General features: G+C 33.5%; 3 protein-coding genes across 3 annotated transcripts in view; 2 read left to right on the top strand and 1 right to left on the bottom strand.

Moving 5' to 3' along the window:
* The window catches only part of LOC118753228, a 1355-nt gene extending 766 nt beyond the window's left edge, over positions 1 to 589 (top strand). Inside the window, exon 2 of the mRNA XM_036488104.1 lies at positions 542 to 589. The gene's annotated coding sequence lies outside the window, so the exon portion shown is untranslated. The remainder of the gene's footprint in view (positions 1 to 541) is intronic.
* A 3297-nt stretch (positions 590 to 3886) lies between these two features.
* Positions 3887 to 4953, bottom strand: LOC118753229 (peptidoglycan-recognition protein SA-like). The gene is made up of 3 exons (XM_036488105.1): positions 4598 to 4953; positions 4255 to 4373; positions 3887 to 4195 (listed from the first exon to the last, which is right to left on the bottom strand). Exons 1-3 carry the CDS (start codon positions 4870 to 4872, stop codon positions 4011 to 4013), a joined length of 579 nt encoding a protein of 192 aa, XP_036343998.1. The 5' UTR covers positions 4873 to 4953; the 3' UTR covers positions 3887 to 4010.
* Positions 4954 to 11357: 6404 nt separating this feature from the next.
* On the top strand, positions 11358 to 16595 carry LOC118753230 (uncharacterized protein DDB_G0283357-like). Its single transcript, XM_036488106.1, has 2 exons — positions 11358 to 12802; positions 16496 to 16595. The coding sequence occupies exons 1-2, from the start codon at positions 11358 to 11360 to the stop codon at positions 16593 to 16595; spliced, it is 1545 nt and encodes a 514-aa protein (XP_036343999.1).
* The last annotated feature ends 6768 nt before the right edge of the window (positions 16596 to 23363 follow it).

Raw genomic sequence — 23363 nt, forward strand, 5'->3', positions numbered from 1 at the left:
AAAAAAAAAAAAAAAAAGAATCGCCAAACAACTTAATCGCTCAATTTAAAGACAAGAAAACTAAAAACTTTGTTTACCTTATATAAGACTGATCAAGGCGTAAAGGACGTAAATAATCCTTCGCTTTTATGTTCATTCCAAAGACAGATGCCTAATTTCTATTACTTTTCGGAGTATAGATTTATAAAAAAAAAAATAAATAAAGTTGATGTATAAATTTCTAAAGTACCGGAACAATAAACACTTTTTATATGTCAATAACGTTAAAAAAGGAAAAAAAAAAAAAATAATAATAATTGTAAACTCATCGGACGGATCAATATGTTATATTAATATATAATCGGTTCTTTTTCAAAAAGACAATCCACGGGCTCCGACGTACGTGTAAACTATGCTACATGTCGATGTACAAATGTAAATAAATAAATGGAAAAAAAAAAATTGTATGTTCAATGCATATCGTTTTGCATTAGAGAAACTGTATGTTCAATGTAATCGTTTTGTCCTTGTATCTGTTTTGTGTATCTTCTTTTTGTCAAAGCACACCAACACCTCCACCCATATTCGGCACAGCAAGGAGCATCAAAGGGAGAACCTCTGAGATAGCGGGAGACTTCAAGAATCAACGGATTACCTCAATACTCTTGTATAACCTGGCATATACATTACAGTATTACTGCCAACAATCTTGGACTACAGGGTCCATAAAGCCACGAAAAAAAAAAAAAAAGAAAACGATAGGGAGAATACGAAACTGCTCATAGCAATCGGAAATGTTGCGGATGCAGATGCGAATTTTGAAGGCTCACATATGCCTTTTCTGGCTTAAGTCTGTTTCGCAGAGTTTCGTAACTAGTCCAATTACATAGAAAAAATTCAACAAAAAAAAAAATATTTCGGAAATCTATCATCAAATTTTTTTCGAAATAACGGAATGACGAAAAAACTGTATCATTCAGTGCACCCTACAAATTTGCAACCCTGTGTACTGTTTCTTTCCAAACCTGTGTTTGTTATGTTTTTGCGGCAGATGACGCCCTTCGCCACTTTCATGCATTACGAAAGGAAACCAATTGTACGACGGATGGAGTACAAAGAGATACGGAAATGTATGTATTCGTTGAGTGCTTGAAAAATTTCTTCCAGTTATATTTTTGCCCGTGGAATCGACATCGCTTAAATTTCGTAGTGTGCAGTGAAAGTGTTTAATTTATTGATAAAACCGAATTAAAGGTTAAATGAAATGTGAATTTAAGGTTAAATGAAATGCGAAATCTATCAAATGTTGGTATAGAGTGCAAAAAGTTCGTTTTAAAAAGCAAGAGGTAACCTGTTGCTCAGCAGCCGGTGAAAGCGTAAATCAGGCATGCACAGTGCTGTCGGTAATCCACGCCGGTGGTGTTTCGTGTCTATCTGTATATCTTTAATACATATGTACGCATGTATATAAATGTGTGAAAATATCGGTTGTATTTATGCATTCAATAATATTTGCATATATAGTGTAATAATCGTATATAAAACGTGCTGTTGAGAAAATTAAAAAAAATGTGCTGCAATTTTATAATCTCTTCGGTAGTTTGTGTAAATCGTTTTCGGGTTTTCAAGCGCCATTTGATGTAGTGTGTTCGGTCGTTCGTACAGAGTTCGGTTAATCGCGTCAGTAATGTGAAAAAATTGTATCGCACAAAATTGTGTTAACAAAATTGGTCAATATGGCGGTTTTCGCAAACACATTGAAAGGTGAGTGAGTACCTTAGTATTCTTTGTTAAGAAATTATTATTATGTGCCTGCACAGATTATTTAAATTCTTAAATTATTTTTTTAATCGGTTGCATTTAGCTTCCGCTGTATGGGTCAAATCTGGTAAGTAAAAAAAAAATAATAATTAGGAATTAAAGGGATATGAGCCTGCATAACAGGTAAATGGCGTAGAATCAATGTATTTTTACAGTTTTGGGCGTTTTGATAAAGTATAGATCCAATTAAAAAATTTACTCAGCAGGTAAGAGATTAAAATATTCTACGAAAGTTTTTAAAAAAAAAATTAAATGGGATCCTATCCGAGATTATAAGATTTTTTACTTTTTAAAGAAGCCTTTCTAAATTTCTTTTGTGATGCTTTTACCAGAAATATGTACGTAACAGTGCCCTGAGCGCCCAATCACAGATGAAATTGATTTTCGGGGTTATTCTGAATTCGAAAACAACTGTTCCAATTAGATATGTAAAAAATTTCAATCGGCCATAAATTCCATTATAATGGTTAAACGTGATCAAAAAACTAAAAATCCAAAATAACGAGTATTTTTTATCGAACGATTAGATTTGTTTCGAAAAAATAAAAATCCAAATTTAACGATTATTCTTAACCGGAAAAATAAAAATCAAAAAGTAACGATTTTGCAATGCTGAAAAAACAAAAAACCTTGATATTTACCGCTTATCTTCGGTCCTTGTTAAAAACAACAGGCCCATGGATTTAATAAAAAAAATATCCATTTCGTTAAATTCTAAATTATTTAATGATCTTATGTGTTTTTGTAGTAAAAGCTTAAGAGAAACTTCGGTACCATCAACTTACATTCCGCTTCCTCTGAATATGTAGTGCATTTTTTTTATTTTTTGTCTTCCAACGGTAAATATACGGATCCCGGCTTAGGCGGCCGTTTTTCTGATATCCGACTAAAAAAGATTCTATTTAAAAATATAGTTCAGATTTTTTTTTTGTATTTTTATAATCAAATTTAATAGTATCTAATTAGTAGTAAGAGTTAAAAGTTTATATATTTTTCATTATGAAAAGAAGCATTGAAACAAAGAAAGAGGTGTAAACAAATTTGGAAATTCTTAGCGACTATGCTTCCACGAAATTAAGGGATCTTCTTGTTTGGGTATAAATGGTAGCTGTACGGGGTGTAAAATAAAAACTGACGCACAGGTTTTTTTCATGAAAAATAAAAGGGTTCTTTATAGATTTTGCGAAAAAAAGTATTATATTGTTAATTTTCCACAGGTTTTACTTTAATTCTATTAATTAGTTTTTAAATTTTAACCTTTTAACGCAAGTCTTAGTCGATTAATTTACTCCATTATTTGTGTAACCATTGGCTAATTTTCTCCATTTGGAGTCCTTCATACTTGCCTTTCGTCCAACATAAGGCCTAATACTCAGCAATCGAATAAACTCGGAACTGGTGACCAAAAGAATATTAATCACAGTTTCAAAATTTATACAAAATTTAGAAAAATTCAACAAATTTTTATCGAAATCTAATATTTTTAATCTGATTCTTTAGAACATTTTTGGGTATGCAGTTTTAAAGCCATTAAAATTCTAGTCTAATTAAGTGCAAGTTTCTGCCGACTAAAAAATCGCGTTGATTTTTGAGAATTTTCTAAATATTCAGATTAAAAAGTTGAAATTTGATGAAAATTTGTTGAATTTTTTTAAAGTATAAAAAAGTTTGAAACTGTGATTTATATGGTTTTGGTTAAAGCTTGGACGGTATATTTTATAGAAAAATAACAGGTTAAAGCTTGGACGGTATATTTTATAGAACAATAACAAACAAAAAAATTTAGCTCGAAAAACATTACGAATATTTAAATATTTTCATTTGTTTGAGTCACTACTGTAGGTACATATTTACGAATTGTAAGCAGGGTTGCCACTGACGAAAAAAAAGGCAATCAAAAGTTCCTCATAATTCCAGTAAAATTAGTTTTGAGTGGAGCACGATATGTTCGCCTCGAAAATGAATGCAATAAAGTAGACTACACCTTTGGAAAGAAATTTATAATATATAGATAACTACGAAAAATGAAGCGGTAAATGAAAGCTTTGCTTGTTTTTCAGACAAAATACACTAACAAAAATTTACCAAAATGAAAAGGATTTACCATTATACCAAACCAAATTTCAAGCTCGAGTAGAAAAGATCGAGGTTTTATAATTGTTTCTTAAATGCATATTTAGTATACACAATACCAAAAAAAATTGAGATATTTAAGGATTTATAGACCAATGATCCCAGTCTTGTATTTCATTATATAATATTAAGCCCGGGCTTTGCGTACTGATTACTTGTGAAGCTGCCAAAAGTATATAATTCCGATCTAATTCACCTTCCTTCACACCGCAAGCCAAAAGCTTCTTGGCGGCATTCAAAGCTGAGCGCGATGGCAACTTTTCTAAAAATAGAAAGATTTGAGAATCATTTGGGCAATTACTTAAAGTAAGGATAACATACCTGCATAGTTGCCGATAAAAGCAATACCTGTGCCATTCATATTGTAGCCATAGGTGTGTGCACCGCGCACGCCCCAACCAGTGCCCTCATAAATGACGCCATCTTTGCCGATGAGGAAACTGCAAAAAACAAAAACAAGGAAAATAAATGATTGATCGCTTCTATATAAGTATTTTGTTTTAACTGAAAAAGTGTAGCAAAAACGTTAATATTTGATGTAGTAGCAAACTTTCACTGGGTTTACCCAATTCAGATTCGTTCAGTGATAATAAGTGCAGCCGCGCAAATTGTGGGGCGTAACCATAAATGAAAACAAAATGCGAACAATTTCCAATTCACTTACTTATAACCGATGTCATCGTATTTTAAATCATTCATGTGATAAATTTGTGTACTCTGTAAAATCGATGCACATTTCAGAAACTGATCACACTCATCCGAAACTGTGTGATGAATGATTACATAGCGAATTGGCGGCACTTGGTAAGTTATTGCAGTAGCCGGTTTACCACCCCACTGACGTTTTAACTTAATACGCGGACAATCGTTTTTGCCGGTCGAAACCTCACTTAGGTAACATAACAGGGCAAGTAGAACAAACAAAGGAATGTTTCGCATTTTAAGACTCTTTCCTTTTATATTGTATCTGCTTCTGCGTACAAAAAAAAATCTCTACCGATCCACCGCGTTAGAATGCCTTTCTGCAACTGATCGCTACACTCGCACTTGGAGCTTTGTTTTATTATCAACAGCGGTAATGCGCGCTGAACCTGGCTCATCAAATATTCTTGATTGTACTCATTCGAGCTCATCACTCTCTTGCTACCAAGAAAAAATTTCGAGCTTTTGCATGTGTACACATGTATGTATTTTCACATTTGTACATAAGTACATACAGGGTGGGCTAAATAAAACCTACCAATGTTAAAAAAGTTACGGGCTCCACCAACGTAACGGTAATTTCAAAAAACTCAAAGCTAGCTATATTTTAGGGAGAGTAGGTTTTGTTCCATTTCAAAAATTTTGAAGACTGTACTTAAGGACACTAAGCACAATGTGTATAACAAATTTGGTCGAGATCGGTCAAGTAGTTTTTGAGATACGCATATACATATATATAAGTGGGCGGTGGCACAGCCATTTTCCTAAAATTTCTTGAACCCCCCCCCCCCCCCTTTTTGCTAAAGAGCGATTGTATATATCAATTTTGAATAAATATTGATGAACTCCTTAGCCACACTGCTCAAAAAATCTGAGATTCCGGTACATACACACATATAAATTCAAAGCCCTTTTTAAGAAAAGTCGCCTAACTTCGACAATTTTTATGCGATAGCAATAAGTGGGCTATGAGTTTATTTAAAACTAGATTTAATTTTAGATAGTAGTCGATATTTTGAAATTGTAGAAATTATCGATGGTCAAATTTTAAAAAATTAAGAGAAATATGTATTGGTCTTTTTTAATTTATTAGATAAAAAATCCCATCAAGCCGACAATAGATTATTATAAACCATTTTAAAGGCCTATATATCCTCTTCACAGATCATATTCGATCTTTGAAATCGAATCAAAAATAGTCATTCAAAACACATAAATCTACAAAATCCTATTTTCTGACCTAAATCGAATGACCTTTAAAAAATCTATAAAAATATAAAAATAGGCAATAATATTTCTTATAAAAACGAATCAAATTAGGGGGTAGGGTCTCGAAATTTCCAAAAATAACATTTTCGATGGGCACCCTAATGTACATACATATACGCATATCTACATTTAACATGTACCAGCGTTTTTGCAAATTTTGTTTGCTTTGAAACGTCACAAGTGGAAACCTGTTTCGATGATCGATCATTTTGATTCTACCGCCTACCGGTAAATACTACATATTTGTACATATACATATTTAAATAAATAAGAGTTAGTAGTCGTATTATCGAGCATTAAATTATTTCTTAATACGCAATGTAATACTCACACCGCTCATTTACTTCAATAGTGGCATAACTCAAAAATAAAAAATAAATCGAGAAAAACGGTTTTAAAGTTTTGAATTTACATATAAACTATACAAAAATTTGGACCAAAAAAAAGAAACATTCATTTATACATACATATGTAAATATGTAGAGTAAAAAGTTCCTAGGTCCCAATTTAAAAATTGTACAGGAGAGGAAAAAACTTCTTATAGCCATTTTCTTCAAGTAAGTATAGTTCGCAAAAAGTTAGTTGCTACATAACAAGAAACAAATTAATTTTTCTGAGGTAATTGGTTAAGCTATGCCGTACTGTGAATTGATCAAATGTGCATGTATGTACATACATATATGTATACATCTGTACGTACATATATGTATACAATTTCTTTTCTTATGCCTTAATGCACTTTAAACCAGTTAACAGTATCTATCTTGAAGTTATAAAAAATACTGTTCGCCATAACGATCATAAATTATTTAGAGATTTCGGTACTTTCCCCGCTCAGTAAAATTCAATTAACTCAAATCAACCAAAAACAATCAGAACATTTGCCATGTGGAGTATTAAAAAAAATGCCCGGAACAAGTTTATCATTCAAGCTACATATGTATGTACATACATAAGTATTTCAAATAAAGTTTGTGACGTATTAAACGTATCATACACTACATGTCATTATTCGTTGTCATATATATTTATATATATTTTTTTAATCTGTGCTTATATATGTAATCGTAGAAACTTCCTTATAATCTCAATTGGAATAATAACACGAACCGAGAGAATTAAGCGAAAATATTTATTTAACCGGAGTACACTTTTCCAGAGGTTCTCGACGCACAGTGTATTATTTCCATATTCTAGAAAATATTAATTAAATTATTTTATATCGCCAAATTTTAAAACGACGTCAAAAATGTTTTCAGAAATGCCTGATAAAGACGAAGCAATAACAACTACAAAATTTAAATCAAAGTGTAGGGCGGCACGGGATTTGATTTGGAAGATTACCAAGCGTAAGAATATTTAAACTTTTATATTTGAAACTGAATCCCAATTTCAATTTTTTGGTATTATGTGATCTATGCAACAATTGCATATTCGATCTTATTTTTTTTTAGATAAGTTCTTTTTAATGAATATATATACATACATATTAGTAAACTAGGACTGTGTATTTCTTGTTAAAGTAAAACGATGTTAACTTAAATTTAATATTGGCAATTTATTAATTTCATTAGACGCGCAAACTCGTTATCCGCGATTATTCGATAAAGTTTGTATCTCAGTTTATTTGCCACTCCTCTTAGACTTTAAACAACACAACTTTAGCTGCTGGAAAGTGCTGGTTTTGATGAAATTTTCTTTTTTCATGCCTACTTGGAATTTTACTTTCTTCGAGTAATTCACTTGCATTTGATCTCGAACGAGAAAAAAATTTGTATTTACGCCTTTGGACTGAGAAAGCTTGATTTCTTACCTTTCCAATGGTACCCCATTTTTGTAAATAGAGCGAGAAATATTGAATTTATAACGGAATTTTTTTGACCCAACTTGACTTTTTTCTCGATATTTGCCACGCCCATAGTTCAAAAAAAAATATTTTTAAGTCCCTTTTTGTCAGTTTACAATTCCTTGTTATAAGGAAATTTTAAGTATCAATTTTGGGCATTTTTAAATACTTCAGCTTACCTTTCTGGAAGCTGGCTTTAGTATAATGTGGCATTCCCTTTATTCTTTAAACGACAAGGAATTTTTTGACGAGATTTAATAAGAATACATATTGACTTGCTAGTATCGAAACTATTTCTTGCACGTTTATTTGCCAAAAGTTCTTTAACGGCTCGGCACCAGTGAGTCATTCGCGATCGTATGCTGCGAATTCCGCATTATACTAAAGCCAGCATTTCGACATAAGCCACTATTTCATACGAACACAGATATGTATGTATGGAAAAATCGCATTTATGGTCCGAATATTTTTAGGACACGTGTTACAGATATATATACATACAGTATATTTTGCTTTGCTGCCTTTATGCTTAAGTGCACCTTTAAGATACCTACCCCAAAATGCGCATCAGAGGCGTTATTTGTAACATTTGTAAGGAAACTGCTCCGATAGATGCATTCAACATACCTGCACATTGGCGATACCTGCCTTAAAAATTGTGCAACTAGTATCAATTATCAAAGAAAGTATTACGTTTACCTGCACTGGCCCTACAATTACCTAATTTTACAAGCTTTTATTTATTTTGCTCATCTCGCAGAACAACGAAAATGGCTATCAATTTATGTAGTTATATAGATAATTAGATACCATTCGGTAAAAATTTCGCTTGCAGTAATTTCTACGTGGTAAGTGCTCCTCCATTACTTGGTTTCATAGGGATTCGGGTACCTTCCTCATTGAAGTAGTAAAGAAAATTCGCTTAAGTACCTTTTTCGGTTAAGTGCACAAGTTTTTCGTACAAAGAAGCAAAATATACTGTACATATATAAAAAAAATCAACCTACCAAGAATGAACGGGCTAGGTACAACCAATATCAACAAAGAGTTTTGACCATCACTGTATGTAGTAAGGGCATGTAATCTCTTTATGTTAATGGAGTAATATACATATGTATGTATATTTATAAACCAATATAAATAGTTTTACAAATATTATGTACAATAAATTCCAAAACCAACCTAAATATACATATATATGTACATATGTAAAAATAAGTTTGAAATTCGAAATTCAATGTTTGCAATCCTGGAATATAAATTTTGGAATCATTGGAAATTGTTTACGTTGAAGTCCTACGCAGCGACACCTGTTCATCAATTGGTTATAATAATAGCATTGGCAACTGTAATGCGCGCGCCGTATGGTGTGTCCTGTGCAACATCCCTTGCACTTTTTCAAACAACAACAAAAGAGACACGCACTCACTTTTAGGCTCATAGACCTTTCAACGCCTTCGTACATTCGGTCACACATGCGCATTTACCTTTTCCACGACTATTAAACGCTTCATTGAGCGCCGCCAAAGATATGTACATATGTACAAAGACATGTACATTAGGATGGCTCTTAGTTTTTGATTTTAATTTATGAGTGATACGTCTCAGTTTAGTCCATTTGCATAAAAAAAATGTTTTCTTCTTCGACCCATTAAAATTAAACAAAAACAAAATATCTCTTTTTTTATTCCACTTGAGGAATTAAATGAAATAAAAAAAAATGTAAAGGAAACTTTAAAATGCTTTGTGTTTGTAACTATCCCTTTATAAAGATGCGAAAGTGTACTTTGAAATATTTATTCTTGAAATCCTTGTGGATATCATAAATTTTTGTAGCAAATTGATATATATATATTTTTGGCTTTGATTCAAAATTTTCTTATATACTTTGCTTTTTTTTTAAGAGAAAAAGTATTGCTCATACAAGTTTGTACTTTGAATATTCCCTCTTCTCGGCGAAATAAATCGCTATGTTTCCCGACTGTGTTCAATACCTGGAATATATAAATCCAGCAATTCATTTTTTGCTAAAACTTTTTATTGACCTCTGAACTGGACTGAATTCTGAAGAGGTAACTTTCCTTGTATTGGTACAAAGCTGAAGGGTAAAGTATAAAAAAGCCCTTATAAGGGCCACCCTAATGTATATACAAACATATTTTAATATTTGAGATGAAATGATAAATTGGTTAGCACACCGGTCGGCTTAACACCCTGTATAAGCATTAGGACAAGTACATTCAGCGAAATTCGAACAGTTAGTTACTCGCAATTGATTATAGCCAAAGAGCGACCAACCAGAACGCATGCGGTGCAACTCGTGCTAACAACTAGATACATATGTACGGTTTTATGTATGTACATTAGGGGGCCTCACTAAAAAAAAAGTTGCGAATTTTACACTGGAATTAAAAAATTTAATAGATCTCAAGAAATCTACTTTTCTATAAATAAAATTAATTTATTTGTGTTTTGTTATTTTTTTTTGTCTAATAACGATTGTATTCAACAATTATTATTGAGCTTGAGGCCGTATTTAATGAAAAAAGGTTGTGAAAAAAAAACAATAATTTACATTTGGTAAAAGTATAGCTGCTATTTTGAAGGTCACCACATCTCCTCATCAGACTTCTTCAACCGCGTTCACTGGGGAAATGTAATCCGAAGTCGCTAGTTCATATCCCAGTGCTCGCTATAACATTTACCAAATGTAAATTATTGTTGTTTTTCTGCAATATTTTTTCATTAAATACGGCCTCAAGCTCAATAAAAATTGTTGAATATAATAAAATTAATTTAAAAAAAAATCTAAAAATCACCTTTGATGATAGAAGAGTTGAAGCTTAAAAGTCGTGCATAAACATGTTTGAACATTTTGTTAACGGAATCAAAATAATGAAATTTTTTTAGGTTTTTCAAATCGCTCATTCAAAGCTGGACACACGTAAATGTTAATATTTTTCCAAAATATTTTGTCGAAAATTTTAAAATATAACCTAATGTACATACATACATACATACGTGCTGTGTGCTATGGGCCATTGGAAGGCGAAAAATTAGAGCCTAAAATCGAAAATGACTAACAAAAATTGCCACATTCTTCGTTGTCAATTTGTACTATGCATGACTGCGCAAGGGTAATGAGTATTCCAACTCCTATCCTGCGATGTAAGACGAGAGTTCGAAATTGCACAGCTGACATCCGGACGCTCAGTTGGAGTTGAGCTAGCGCATCGAAATGTACGTTGCAGTGGAAGCAATGCATTCGGGCGCATATTTGAAAATTTTTGAATAAAAAAAAACAAATACTTTTGTGTCTACGGAAAAAAAATAAAATAAATACATATTTTTAAATGTATAAATGAATACGTTTTCGAAATCTTGCAATTTAATTACATAAGAAACCTTAGAATTAAACTTAGCAAAAATCCAAAGGAAATAAGTTCTAAAAACTTCAAAAAAATATTCCATAAAATGCTCAAATGGTGATTAGTTTCTTAATTTAAAAAAAAAAATTAAAAAAATACGAGTTAAAAAGGAAGTTTTCAAATGTTTATATATACATAAATATATTTGTCAAGTGCATAAACGTTCAAAATCGCCGAACATGATTAATTTGCCCGCACCGCCCAGCGGCCACTCGCCGAATTCCTTATCCGCTACTACGCCCGCGGACTGCATAACCGAATCTTCACCGCACTGTGAATATAATTTTCTAAAACGAAAATTCGAAGGCGATACTAGTCCCACTGGCAACAACGTCAATGCTAATGTCACAGGAAATCACACAGCTGAATATCAGAATGCTTCGTGCACAACGCCCGTCTGGAAGAAGCGGCACATGCAGGAATCCAGTGACACCATAACCGAATCCAACTGTTTCACGACTCCGGTCGCCAACTATAACAGCTATTCATCTACAAACAACAATGATAACTTGCTCATAGACGCGATACAAACAGAAAATCTACAGAATGATATAAGCATTAGCCCAAGTGCCACACTTACAACAAATAACAACAGTGCAATCATCAACAACAACAATAGTATCATTGCAGATAACGAAGCTATTAACAATAATAATAATAATAATAATAATAGCAACAACAATAGCAATATGACATTCAATCTCATAACCGGCAACAGTTCCTTCATTAATGATCTCTTCGCCTACGATGCCAATTTAATTGTGCCAGTTACAGCCAGTCTGGTAAGTCATAGCACCAATGGCGCTGATTCCCAATTGCCAGCCTTTGCTGCACCATCAAATGTTTGTGTGAATACCAACTACGATGATGGTAGCAATTGGCAAGCAAGCGATCTGCTCGAACTCGATCATCGTTATAATTCGGGTTTGCAAACCGAAATCGCACATCTACATCCGACGCTGCCGCTAAAGGCGACAGAGATAACCACACTCAATGCCGTACAACAAAGTCAAGAGGTCACGCATCAACAGCCGCAGCAGCAGCAGCAACAACAGCAGCAGGCACAATCATCCTCTCCAACACAGTTTTTAGTTCCTGAGAAGCAAGTGTCAAGATCACCAGTAAATAGTGCAAACCCTAACAGGTATCGTCAACAACAAACACTGCAACAGTCTATCAATCAGGCGCTTCCACAAATTCCACAGTCTATGCCACAAACCTCAACGGCTGCCGATACGGAGGCGGATTTTGAGGATAAGAACCTTTCTTGGTTGTTAAATTTTAAATTTGATGAATTTCCTCATCTTTCGCCGGACTTGGGTGCAAATAGTAATAACCATGTGAATACGAATGTATTAAATGCCGGCGTACAACAAGGCAATAGTATTTCCTCTCCTAGTTCATTTCACAAATCGAACTCTTGCTCGCCACAATCATCGTTTTCGGCAGCGACACCACTTTCGAGCATGCAGCAGCCGTTTAGTGACTACACGCGTTCTCCGAAAAGTTCAACAAAGGCTGGTAAAAAGTTTGAGGAACTTGTTATGGAGGTGACCGCAGAGGTGGATGGTGCCGATATGGTAGTCGCTGAAAATGTGGTTGTCGAGAACTCGCCGCAAAGAGCGTAAGTTTTGAGGATATTTAATCTTTTTGTGTTTTGAATGAAACGACAATAAGTGCCATGGACCTAACTCAGTCAGTTTGTAAACTTAGATTCGCCAAAAAGTCTTTGAGTGAAATACTACAGCTACTCGTATCAGAACTCTAAACAAGTTTCTATATTAATTAGTGCTCTTAGCTTAGAAGATCTTGAAATATTTTTGGTCTCAAGATTCGTGTGTTGTTATGTATCGGAATCCGAACAATGAATATCTTTTATTCTTCTTATTTGCCACTACAACCGTTTGTCAGTTGCCTCTCTCCTTTGCAGATTTGCGCTAGTTGTTCATCCCGAGTGCGGAGAGGTCGTTCTGCACTTGGTTCTTCTTGGTTATTCTTGGGCTTAACTATGTTCATGTCGTTAAAAAGCTCGTACAGAATTGCTTTTATGTTCATTTAAAAGTAACGGGTTTACGATTAAATCGGATTAGATAAAAGATCGTAAAGAAAATCAAAAATCTGTATCTTAAAGAGTCGCATTGCTTCGATTATTCCTTTAAGGATACATTAGGACGTCCCAATTTTATTGCAATGCATCAAATAATTGCTGGTCAAAAAATTACGCATCAGATTCTTAAGCGCTGCGAGAAAACCAACATCAAAACATTCCTATTATATTCCCGTATTCAATTAGAGGTGGAATGAAAGTTTGCAGATATTTCTTCCTAACAAAACAAAGAAGTCGTGGGTCAAACCATGTCAAATCGACCAATGATTGGAATCGACCATTTTTGATTTGAATGAATTTTGGTCAGAACTTTTCTTTTATCATATAATGAAGTTCTAGCAAAGGGGGGAAAAATTAAAAAAGTTATGCAAAATTCTAATGTTCACAATTTCCGGCACTCGCAAAATTAATTTTTGAATATTACAAAAACTATTATAGCTTTAAAAATGGTTGTGGTCTCGGTTCAAAGGTGATATTTAGCGCTACAAAGAAACAATACTAAAAAAACTCAAAAATGTGCAGAATTTTCAAGTAAAAAAATCTTTAAAGCAAAAAAAAAACAAAGTTATGTTAAACAATTTTTATTGAATTTAAATACAAATATTTTTAAATGGTATGCATGCAATAAATTTCTTTTTTTAAAGTTCAAAAACTCGTATCTTAAACGAAATCTTTAAAATTGCAGAATGTTTTAAGCTTAGTTAGAGGTATTCACAATTCTGTAACTTTTTTATTTTTCGAATTTTTTTAAATAAGTATATTTTTTAATATTGCCCCAAATATCACCTCTAAAAGGATTTTTTGAGATATTCATATATCTTGGGACATGTCTATCGCTGATTCCTCTTTTGATCGGTCTTACGGATTGTATATCGGCACCTGATCGGAACGAGAATCAAAAATTTTGTACGCCCAAGTATGATAGACATTTTATTTTATTTTGTTATATATTGTTTATAAAAGAGTTATATTTTTAGAAATCAAATGTTTTCAGTCATATGTTTTTGAGAAAAATACTCCGTAGTAATTTTAACATTTCAAAATTACATTTCTCGACTGAAAAATAAAATATTCGAGCTAACTCGACGGCACACAGTGGGCTTTTTAAACACTTCATGCCAATTAATCGTAGCGCTTTCGACAGAAGCAATATTTTGATATGAAACAAAATGGCTTTAAAAGCTTATGTAGTTGCCTTTCAAGGAAAAATATTGCCATTGAGCCACAATAACTCCTTGACCTTAAAAGAATTGGTCAAAAATAGTGTTCTTCGAAAAAAAAACATACATAATCCAACGGATATATTAAAAAAAAAAAAATTTTTTTGTACTTTTTATTATACTAATATATAGATTTTGAGACGAGAAACACGATTCCACTGTTTAAAAAACGAAAAAAAAAAATCAACCCCTCAATTTGAAAAATGTATTATATATTGTATTTTTTATGATTTGCATGCAGCTGTGCATCCTTTACACAATTTTATATCCCTCAAATAACAAGTCAGTTTTAGTGCTATTCAAGACCTTTAATTTAAGCCAAGGTAGAAATCTCTAGGCCCTTTGAGAGCTAAATTGTTACAATTCTGAAAATTCATTCGACATTTTACGCACTTTTTTTCTAATTTCGGAGTAAAAACACAGCAGTTTCGAAGTTTGGTTTAAAATTGTTATAACTTGGCTCTTAAAAGGCCTAAAGTCTTTGGCTCAAATTAAAGGTCTTGAATTGCACTTATTGTTCGTGGGATATAAAATTGAGTGAAGGATGCACAGCTGCATGCAAATAGAAAAAAAAATTCAATAAACAATGCATTTTTAAAATTAAGGTGCTAACATTTTTTTTTCAAATTTTGAACAGTGCAATCGTGTTGCTCGTCTGAAAATCTATAATACTAGTATAATAAAAAATACATCGTTTTTTTTTTGTTTTGGAATAAATCCCGTGGATTTTGCATGTTTTTTTTTCAAAGAACACTACTTTCGAAAAATTTTTTTAAGGTGAAGGGGTAATTGTGGCTCAATGGCAATATTTTTTCGTGAAAGGGATTTACTTTAGCTTTCAAAACCATTTTGTTTCGTATCAAATGCTGCGAAAGGGCTACTAAATAAGAAGGTCTTGCTTTTTTTCGAAAACGGACTTTATATACGCGACACATGAATTCATGTTCGATTTTGGTCATTTGAAATACATACATATGCAAGTATATTTCTATTACTGCATTTCCTCTTTTTCAAACTTTTTTTTAGTGGCAAAAGTAGATAAATTCAGTTTACATACTTACCTACATATATGCATATAAGTACACTGCCGGAACAAAGTATTGGCACAGCAAATTTTTCACAATATATGCAACAATTTTTATTCTAATATTTCTCCGCCAATTTTATATAAGAATAAGGTTCATTCTACAACAAAAAACATAAAAATATAATTCCTAAACTTTATGCAAAACTCGCGAAAATTCAGCATATTTTGATCAAAATTTTCAACTTTTTAATCAGATTTTTTACAATTTTGTTGAGCATGCAGCCCATTAAATTCTAGTAAAAAATGCAAGTTCGGAGTTAGTAAAAAATCGCGTTGATTTTTGAGAATTTTTTTCGTTGAAGATGTTTTGCATTTTTTCCATATAAAGTATTTTCGAAACAAATTTTTTGTATGGAAGAGACTGCGTGAAAAAAATTTCCAAAAATCAACGGTAATTCCTAGCTACTTAAAATGATTGGGCTACAAATCTGCATACTCAAAAAAAATCTAAAAAATCTGATTAAAAAGTTGAAAACTTTCATGAAAATTTGCCGAATTTTCTCGAGTTTTGCACAAAGTTTAGGAATTAAGTATATTTTTATGTTTTTTGTTGTAGAATGAACCATATTTTTATACGAAATCGGATCGGAAACGGACAAATATTAGAATGAAAATTGTTGCATATATTGTGAAAAATTTGCTGTGCCAATACTTTGTTCCGGCAGTGTATATGTACTTAAATACTTCTTTACTATTCAAAAGTATTAGTACAAAATGGAGCAAGAAAAAATTAACCCCAAATTGTATTTATTTTCTACTATGTATTGTATTTTATTACATGAATTTTGCTGCGCCATATTTTAACCACCAACAATGCGACGTCATATTCGTACATGTGTACAACTCTCACCACAAACGCTCCAACCCACACACGCCACCATGGATTTGCCGCCACAAAATCAGGCCAAAGAAACCACCATTTACGTATACAGAACTCATCGAATACGCCCTCGAAGATAAGGGTGAACTAACGGTTTCTGGAATATATCAATGGATATCGTAAGTACAATTCTACATATTTATGTATGTGCACACCTACGTAAATATTTAGCAAATAAATCTTTTTAATACATACATACAATAATATCATACAAGCAAACATTAATAGCAAGCAATGAATGAGCTATGGCGCCATTTTGTGTGAATTGTTTGAATTGTTTTAATATTAAAGAGATGGTATGAGGGTAGTTAAAATATTTAGAAAACAAAAATGTAACGGATGTAATTAAACAAATCGAAAGTATGTATTTATTTACGTTAGAGTGGCAAAAGTATGCGCAAGTTTGAAACAGCGAAAAGGTTAAGGAATTTTCGGTAGCAGAAAAGTTTTTGCACTCAGCGAATAACATACGTGCACACATATGTACATATGTACTTATGTACGTAATTATATTCTCGTAGATACATACGTGTAGAAAATCACTCAGGCTAGTTATAGTTAAATGAGCGATATGCCATCAGTGTTGCACGTTTTTAGGTTTTCTCTACTAAAATTTGTAGATTTTTACCTTGCTCACACATACTACTTACATAGGTGGCGACTAACTAAAAATATCCTAAAACACTCCATTGGAAGCTACAATGTTTCTTTTTACAGCTTTTTCTTCTAAACTTAACCCTTTGTGAAACTTTAAACGAGCGAAGGCAAAAAGCGGATCTTTTTTTTAAATTAGTCTTGTACCTATTATCCTTTTCTATCCTTTTTTTGAAGCCTTATTTATTTAACCCTGCTTTGATAACCTACGCCTGTGAGGCGTATGATTTTTAAACGTTTCGCTCCATTTTTCGCGAGATGAAGATTGAAATCGGTGGTGTATTTCTATTTTAAATGGAAAATATTTATAAATAAATAAATAATAAATAAATATCCAAAGAGTTCATTTCTTTGAAATAATTTTTCATACAATTTTTATTACCATAAAAATAAGGCAAACAAACCATTATACGTCCCACAGACGTATGGTTATCTATTCAGCAACTTTCAGTAGAGTAATCTTTCTAGGGTTAATCATTTGCGGCCGCTGTGGTGTATTGGTTAGCAGTGCGCGCTACAATTTGGCAGGGCCTGGGTTCAAGCCCAGTTCAATCCAACATCAAAAAATAAATAAAAAAAAAACAGAAAAGTGGTTTTCTAAAAGCTTCTCATAAAAATACTGAATAACTCAGTGAGAGGGGAGACCAGTATGTTTGCATTTATGTATAAAATTTATTTATGTATAAATATTTATTCTATCAAAAAAGTTGGGTAGGCACTGTGGTGAACGGTAAAGACCGTGCAGAGTCCGCAAAATGCTTCGGAAGCAGTTCCCGGAGTACCAGGCCAGGCATATTTTGAAGTGCCATCAAAATAAAACTTAAGAAAGTTTTATTACATGGCAGCTGAGAAGTGCATGTGCAAAAATTTCATAAATTGCATAAAAGAAATTTTTACACATGCAGCAGTACACACCCTGGAGTACGAGGGAGCGACTACAGGACTGGTGAATCGGTATCTACCAAGTAAACTCCGTCGATTATCGATCGACTACTTGCCGTGTATTTCAGCGATTACTTTTGCAAGGCAATGTCCTTGGCGGTGGTCACCATCGGCTCTCTCTGCACTAGTAGGAGTTACTAAAGTAGTTACTTGCGTAATTTATGTACGCCCTGTTTCGTAGTTCATCGCAATTCTGCTTGCGATTGGTTCGACTCTGCACTATCCTGTGCACTACCACTGGTTAATGGAGTTAGCTATTTCCCTAGATTTCGGTGCAGTAGCGGTCCAAAAGTGGCGATTGACTCCAGCCGTACTAGAGGGTAGCATGCATTTAAGCGCCCGGTACTAGTCTAAACAAATACAATCGCTGCTCGGAGTCGGCATAAAACTGTAGGTCCTTCACCTTTGTGTGACAACATCGAGGCACACGCCACAAATCGGAGGAGAAGCTCGGCCAAACACTAACAGATGTGTAAGCGCCAATCTGTTATTATTATTATAATTATCTAAGCGTTTATTATGCCTTTGTTGTGGTTTATTGGGACCCTTTTTAATGAATTAAAAGTTTTTTTTATGATTACGTTTTATTTGAAATTTTTATCATAATAATGGGTACAAAAAATGGGCCTACCCTAGAACCGGTTTTGCCAGTACTTTAGTATTCTTTGACATTAAGGTTAAGGTTCATTTTCTTTAGACGCGCAGGGCAATTGAATCATAAATTTGTAAACGATGCCACTATTGCCTAGACTTGCCAGGCCCCACACTTATAGAAACTATTCCTAACAATGACTGGAACTGATAAATTTATTAATGGTTGTTGATAAAATTTAAACCCTTATTGTTATCCCACTTAGTTCGATTGGGTCAACAAATAAAGGCTTCACTAGAATTCTCAGAGTAATCCACCACAGTACTGGGCAATCTAAAAGAAGAAGGGTCTCTGTTTCACAAGCAATTTAAATGGAAGATGAGATTTATTTTCTGTCACTTCCCATATAAAATTCAAAAAATTAAAATCATTTTTCACTTAAATTTCTTGCGTGAATTTGACTGTAAGTCTTACAAGCTAATTAAAAAATAAAGCAATACCATCGAGGGCTTATGCTTAATATGTATGTATAGAAATACAATACTTTATGTATTAAATTCTATGGTATAGGTTGGTTATTTTTAGGACTTTTGTGAAGTTGGGGAAGATGGATGGGTTTGTGTTGCTGAAGACTTCTCTTCTGCGGGTGAAGTATATTGGGCAATGCGGGAGGATATGGGGTATGGTAATTTTGGCCTAATTTTGGATTAGTGTTGGTCAAGAGATGTCCGCATGTAGTCTTTGTATTTCCAAGACGACGTCGTCCGATATGCTTGTTTAGCGGTATAGTCGGCGAATTCATTTCCGGTTATGTTGGCGTGTCCCGGCACCCAAATTAGTACTTATTATTTTAGGGTATTTTGCTGTCATAATATTTCTAATGGTTGTTGAGTAATGTTCGTCGTTGTATATGTTTCCTATAGAGTTAATAGCCGAAAGGATATCAGAGCATATTGCAATATTTTTGTTTTTTTTTTCTATTTATTGTGTTTATTGCTTCGAATATGGCAATAATTTCTGCGGAGTATATTGAGCTATAGCAGGAAAGGTTTGACATTTTTATAAATTCAGTTTATACGGTTATAAGGTACGTTGCATTATTGTCGACCTTAGATCCATCTGTGTAGATAAAGGGGTTGTTGTGGTATCTCTCTTTAATTTCGTTAAACTTTGTTTGATATTGAATTGGGTTCGTGTTGGTTTTGTTCAAAATATTTAGTATAGTATTTGTGGCTTTGAGTTTAGTATCCAGGCAGGTGAGTTGTGTTGGTGTGTTTTGGATATTTGTAGTTATATTGATTTCTGAGCAGAGATTTAATATTTTCCTTTTCTTATAGATTTCAGTGATATTATGGAGGGGGTCGCTTTTGTTGACAGATGTCGGCGGCTACTTGTATACAGTTGATTCTAAGTTAAGCGACAGGGTAGGTAGCGCGATTCACTTCATTCAACTCTCACTAAACCCTGGTTTTCGTTTACCTTACCACTTTGGCGTTCTTCAGGCAAAACTGAACGGAATAAAAGTGGCCGCCCTGTGGCTGATAGCATCCGCTCCTTCACAGCGCCATAGTATTAACAATTTATTCGGAAAGACAGGCTGCTTTTAAATCTGTAAAATCTAACGGAATAACATACTAGGCAGCCATTAAGTGTAGAGGGGCTCTCAACCAGCTGGCATCAAAATGATTATTAACCGTTGGGTGGGTCCTAGAACACAAGGACGTCCCTGCTCGTATGGCCTACGAGCTGGAAAAAAATTGACAGAAATTTTCGGCGTGAATTCGGCCCGGGAAGTGGTCATACTGTTAACCTCCTACAAACACAAATAGAATATTCCCTTCATTAAGGAGGTAAACACCCGGTGAATCGCGGAACCTATCTGTCAGACTACAGAGCACATCTCTCCCAAAGTTGATGAAAAGCGATTGAAGGCCTTCATACGTCTCGGCTGTTCCGATTTTTTGTGTAACTGCATTTAGAAAGTACATACTTTATAGATTCTTTAGCTGATTTAAATTCAGGGAATATTCTCGATTTTCTGCGCTGACACGCACGTTTTTTTCAGATCAGAGATGATCACCTCAAAGATGTCCGTACCAAACTTTTTGAAGATTCGAATACATACATTTATGAATATCTACACAAATGTAACTAAGTATAAGAATCTTATGAAAGCTCTACGCGCAGGCAAGGCGCTGCCCATCAGCATTTTATGGACATAGATGGACAATGAAGCCTTTTCTGGCCAATAATGGCTTAAAAAATTGCATCATCTAACTCGATCGAGCGTCAAGTACGTAGGTATGTTACGAAGACAAACACTGAGCTCTGCTCGATAAGGAAAAGCAAATGCAAGGAAAAAGTTCTACAGAACGACATTCAGGCATCAATTGGAAATTCTAATTTCCTGGAGCTTTTATGTTAACCCATTTGCATTTGTTGAAATTTAAAAAAAAAAAAATATATCCGTATAATATAAAATCCACTTATCTAAAACCTATTCTACAAACCTAATCGATTACTAAAATCAATCACCCCTTTCATGACAGTAGAAAGCTAAAACATGTGCATTATGCATAATTTTAAATTAACCGGAAGGGTCTGCAATACTAGAAACCACATAAAAAAATATAAATAAGACCTGCACGGCAGTCGATGCATAGGAAAAAATTCCAATATCCGTTAGAAGGTTGAGAAAAGCATAGGCAATACATACAAGTACACCACAACAAACGGACGCAGGACGGAGTTTGCCTATTGAACGGCACCTGATCGAAAGCATTCAAGCGTATAAAAGGTGCACGTCCAACGCTCAGAAGTTGTTGTACAAACGACTAGGCGTCACGTGCCGTTTGCACGCATACATTTATAAAATATTCCTGCATTTCATACATATAAAGGAATCTCACCAAGACCCACCCTCTGAATTAGTAGTTAGGTATATAAAAAAGGTGCATGACAAATGCCTAAATGCTAAACATAAGTTAAACGTTACTTTTTACGCCCCCCTCTTCTAATAATTGATGTACAGTGGGCTAAGGAGAGATAATTTTTGAATCAAAAATCGTTTTCATACTTTTTATTTTATTTTTTTTTAAAAGCTTTTGATACACGCGCTCTTATTTAGATAGCTAGTATCTCCTATTTGATTTTGTTACACGCCAATTTTTTTTCAATTCATTCATTTTTAATTTTTTTTTAATATAATTTCGGCATTTATTTCCTTTTATAGATCTAGTAATTTTATAATAAAATCTAGAAAACTTGAAATCATTATCTCTTATCAAATATTTTTATTTGCGATTTATAAGTCTAAAATCGTTCACCAAAACCAGTGCATATCCTTGTAGTTTTATGTGCACAAATACATATGTATTTATCCTCAAATATTTGAATACGGGCCACAAAACATATTTGCCGACGGTAAATGAAATTACTATAACAAAAATTGGATAGCGTCCCTACTAGTAAAATTTGCTGACTGAAAGTTTACTTTTTTCCACTACCCCCTACCGTGATGCTTATGCTCTTCTCTACCCCATGTCTTGCTACATTTTATAGACTGGTTATAAGTTTCGCAAGTAGTTTTTGGTATTTAATGCAAATTTGTATTTTTGTTGCTATGTGTGTGTGTATGCTAAGTACTAATATGTGCATATAGACAACGAACACGCAACTTTAATTTCCTTTCATTTGATGAGGGGGAAAAACGCTATAATTATGAGGCAAAAAAAAAAACTGTGAAAACTTATGACGGAACCTTGAATTATGTATATGCAGGACGGCGAAAAGTTCGTCAGAAATCTCGGACAGCTTAAAGCGAATAACAATTAATAGGCCTAAAGTTTGCTTACTTTAATGAAAGCTGAAAAATAGTACTTGCATGCACACGATTGCCGTGTGTATAAATCTGCGCCGTTCAATTAAAGTAGCTTAACTGACTTTAGGAAGGTTTGAATGTATTTGTATTTTTAACAAGCTTCTATTAAAAGGGCATCTTGAACTACACCTATGGCTAGTTGAACGTTAAAATTTTTGTTTGGGAACCCAATGAAATGTTGCTTTAAAGTGAAAAAGGGCCTAGGATACTTTAATCTGCAACCAATAAATGTACAGATGTATAAATGAGATGTCAAGTAGTCCATAACAATTAGCATCGCCCCTGAAGATGCTGAGAAGGTCAGCGAAACGTCGGGCTGGAAAGTGAAGAAAAAGTATTTTTTTCTTGCACAGGAACTTACTTGATCAAATAGCCTAAAATACCAAACACTAACAATTAGCCAAGATTTTAACAAATAACCTTATCACTGATCACGCTAAACCAGCACGTATCACCTTAGCCAAGGATGGAGTTCATTCATGGAATTCATAAATTACAACAGTCTTGAAGTTTTTAACAGCTTTTGGTGCACAAGAACAGATGCTTTGTTTTATCTCGCCAGTTCATCGGCGACTTCGTTCCCTTCGACCAGGGTTGCCACTTTGGTAAATTGTTACCAAAATTGGTAGAAAAAATTTGGGTTGGTAAAAAGGTAAATTTTTTCTCATTTAGGTAGATTTTTGATGAACTTTCCGTTCCCGATTTATTGTTCGTAGTTATCTTTAAATATATTATAAATTTCTTTGCATACTTTTTATATAATTACATACGTATAAATGTATATCTATATAAGGCGAACATATCGCGCTCCATTCAAAACTAA

The sequence above is a fragment of the Rhagoletis pomonella genome, unplaced genomic scaffold, assembly GCF_013731165.1.
Source record: "Rhagoletis pomonella isolate Grant_MI unplaced genomic scaffold, Rhpom_1.0 Rhpom_scaffold_02237, whole genome shotgun sequence".
In the NCBI taxonomy this organism is placed as follows: domain Eukaryota; kingdom Metazoa; phylum Arthropoda; class Insecta; order Diptera; family Tephritidae; genus Rhagoletis; species Rhagoletis pomonella.

What these genes read in the sequence shown, in the direction of transcription:
- LOC118753230 (XM_036488106.1), top strand. Translation starts at nt 11,358, where the DNA reads ATGATTAATTTGCCCGCACCGCCCAGCGGCCACTCGCCGAATTCCTTA. An exon ending in GAGAACTCGCCGCAAAGAGC is followed by an intron (nt 12,803 to 16,495) that starts GTAAGTTTTGAG and finishes CCACAAAATCAG; the next exon opens with GCCAAAGAAACCACCATTTA.
- LOC118753229 (XM_036488105.1), bottom strand. Translation starts at nt 4,872, where the DNA reads ATGCGAAACATTCCTTTGTTTGTTCTACTTGCCCTGTTATGTTACCTA. An exon ending in TACGATGACATCGGTTATAA is followed by an intron (nt 4,374 to 4,597) that starts GTAAGTGAATTG and finishes TGTTTTTTGCAG; the next exon opens with TTTCCTCATCGGCAAAGATG. An exon ending in TTTTATCGGCAACTATGCAG is followed by an intron (nt 4,196 to 4,254) that starts GTATGTTATCCT and finishes TTCTATTTTTAG; the next exon opens with AAAAGTTGCCATCGCGCTCA.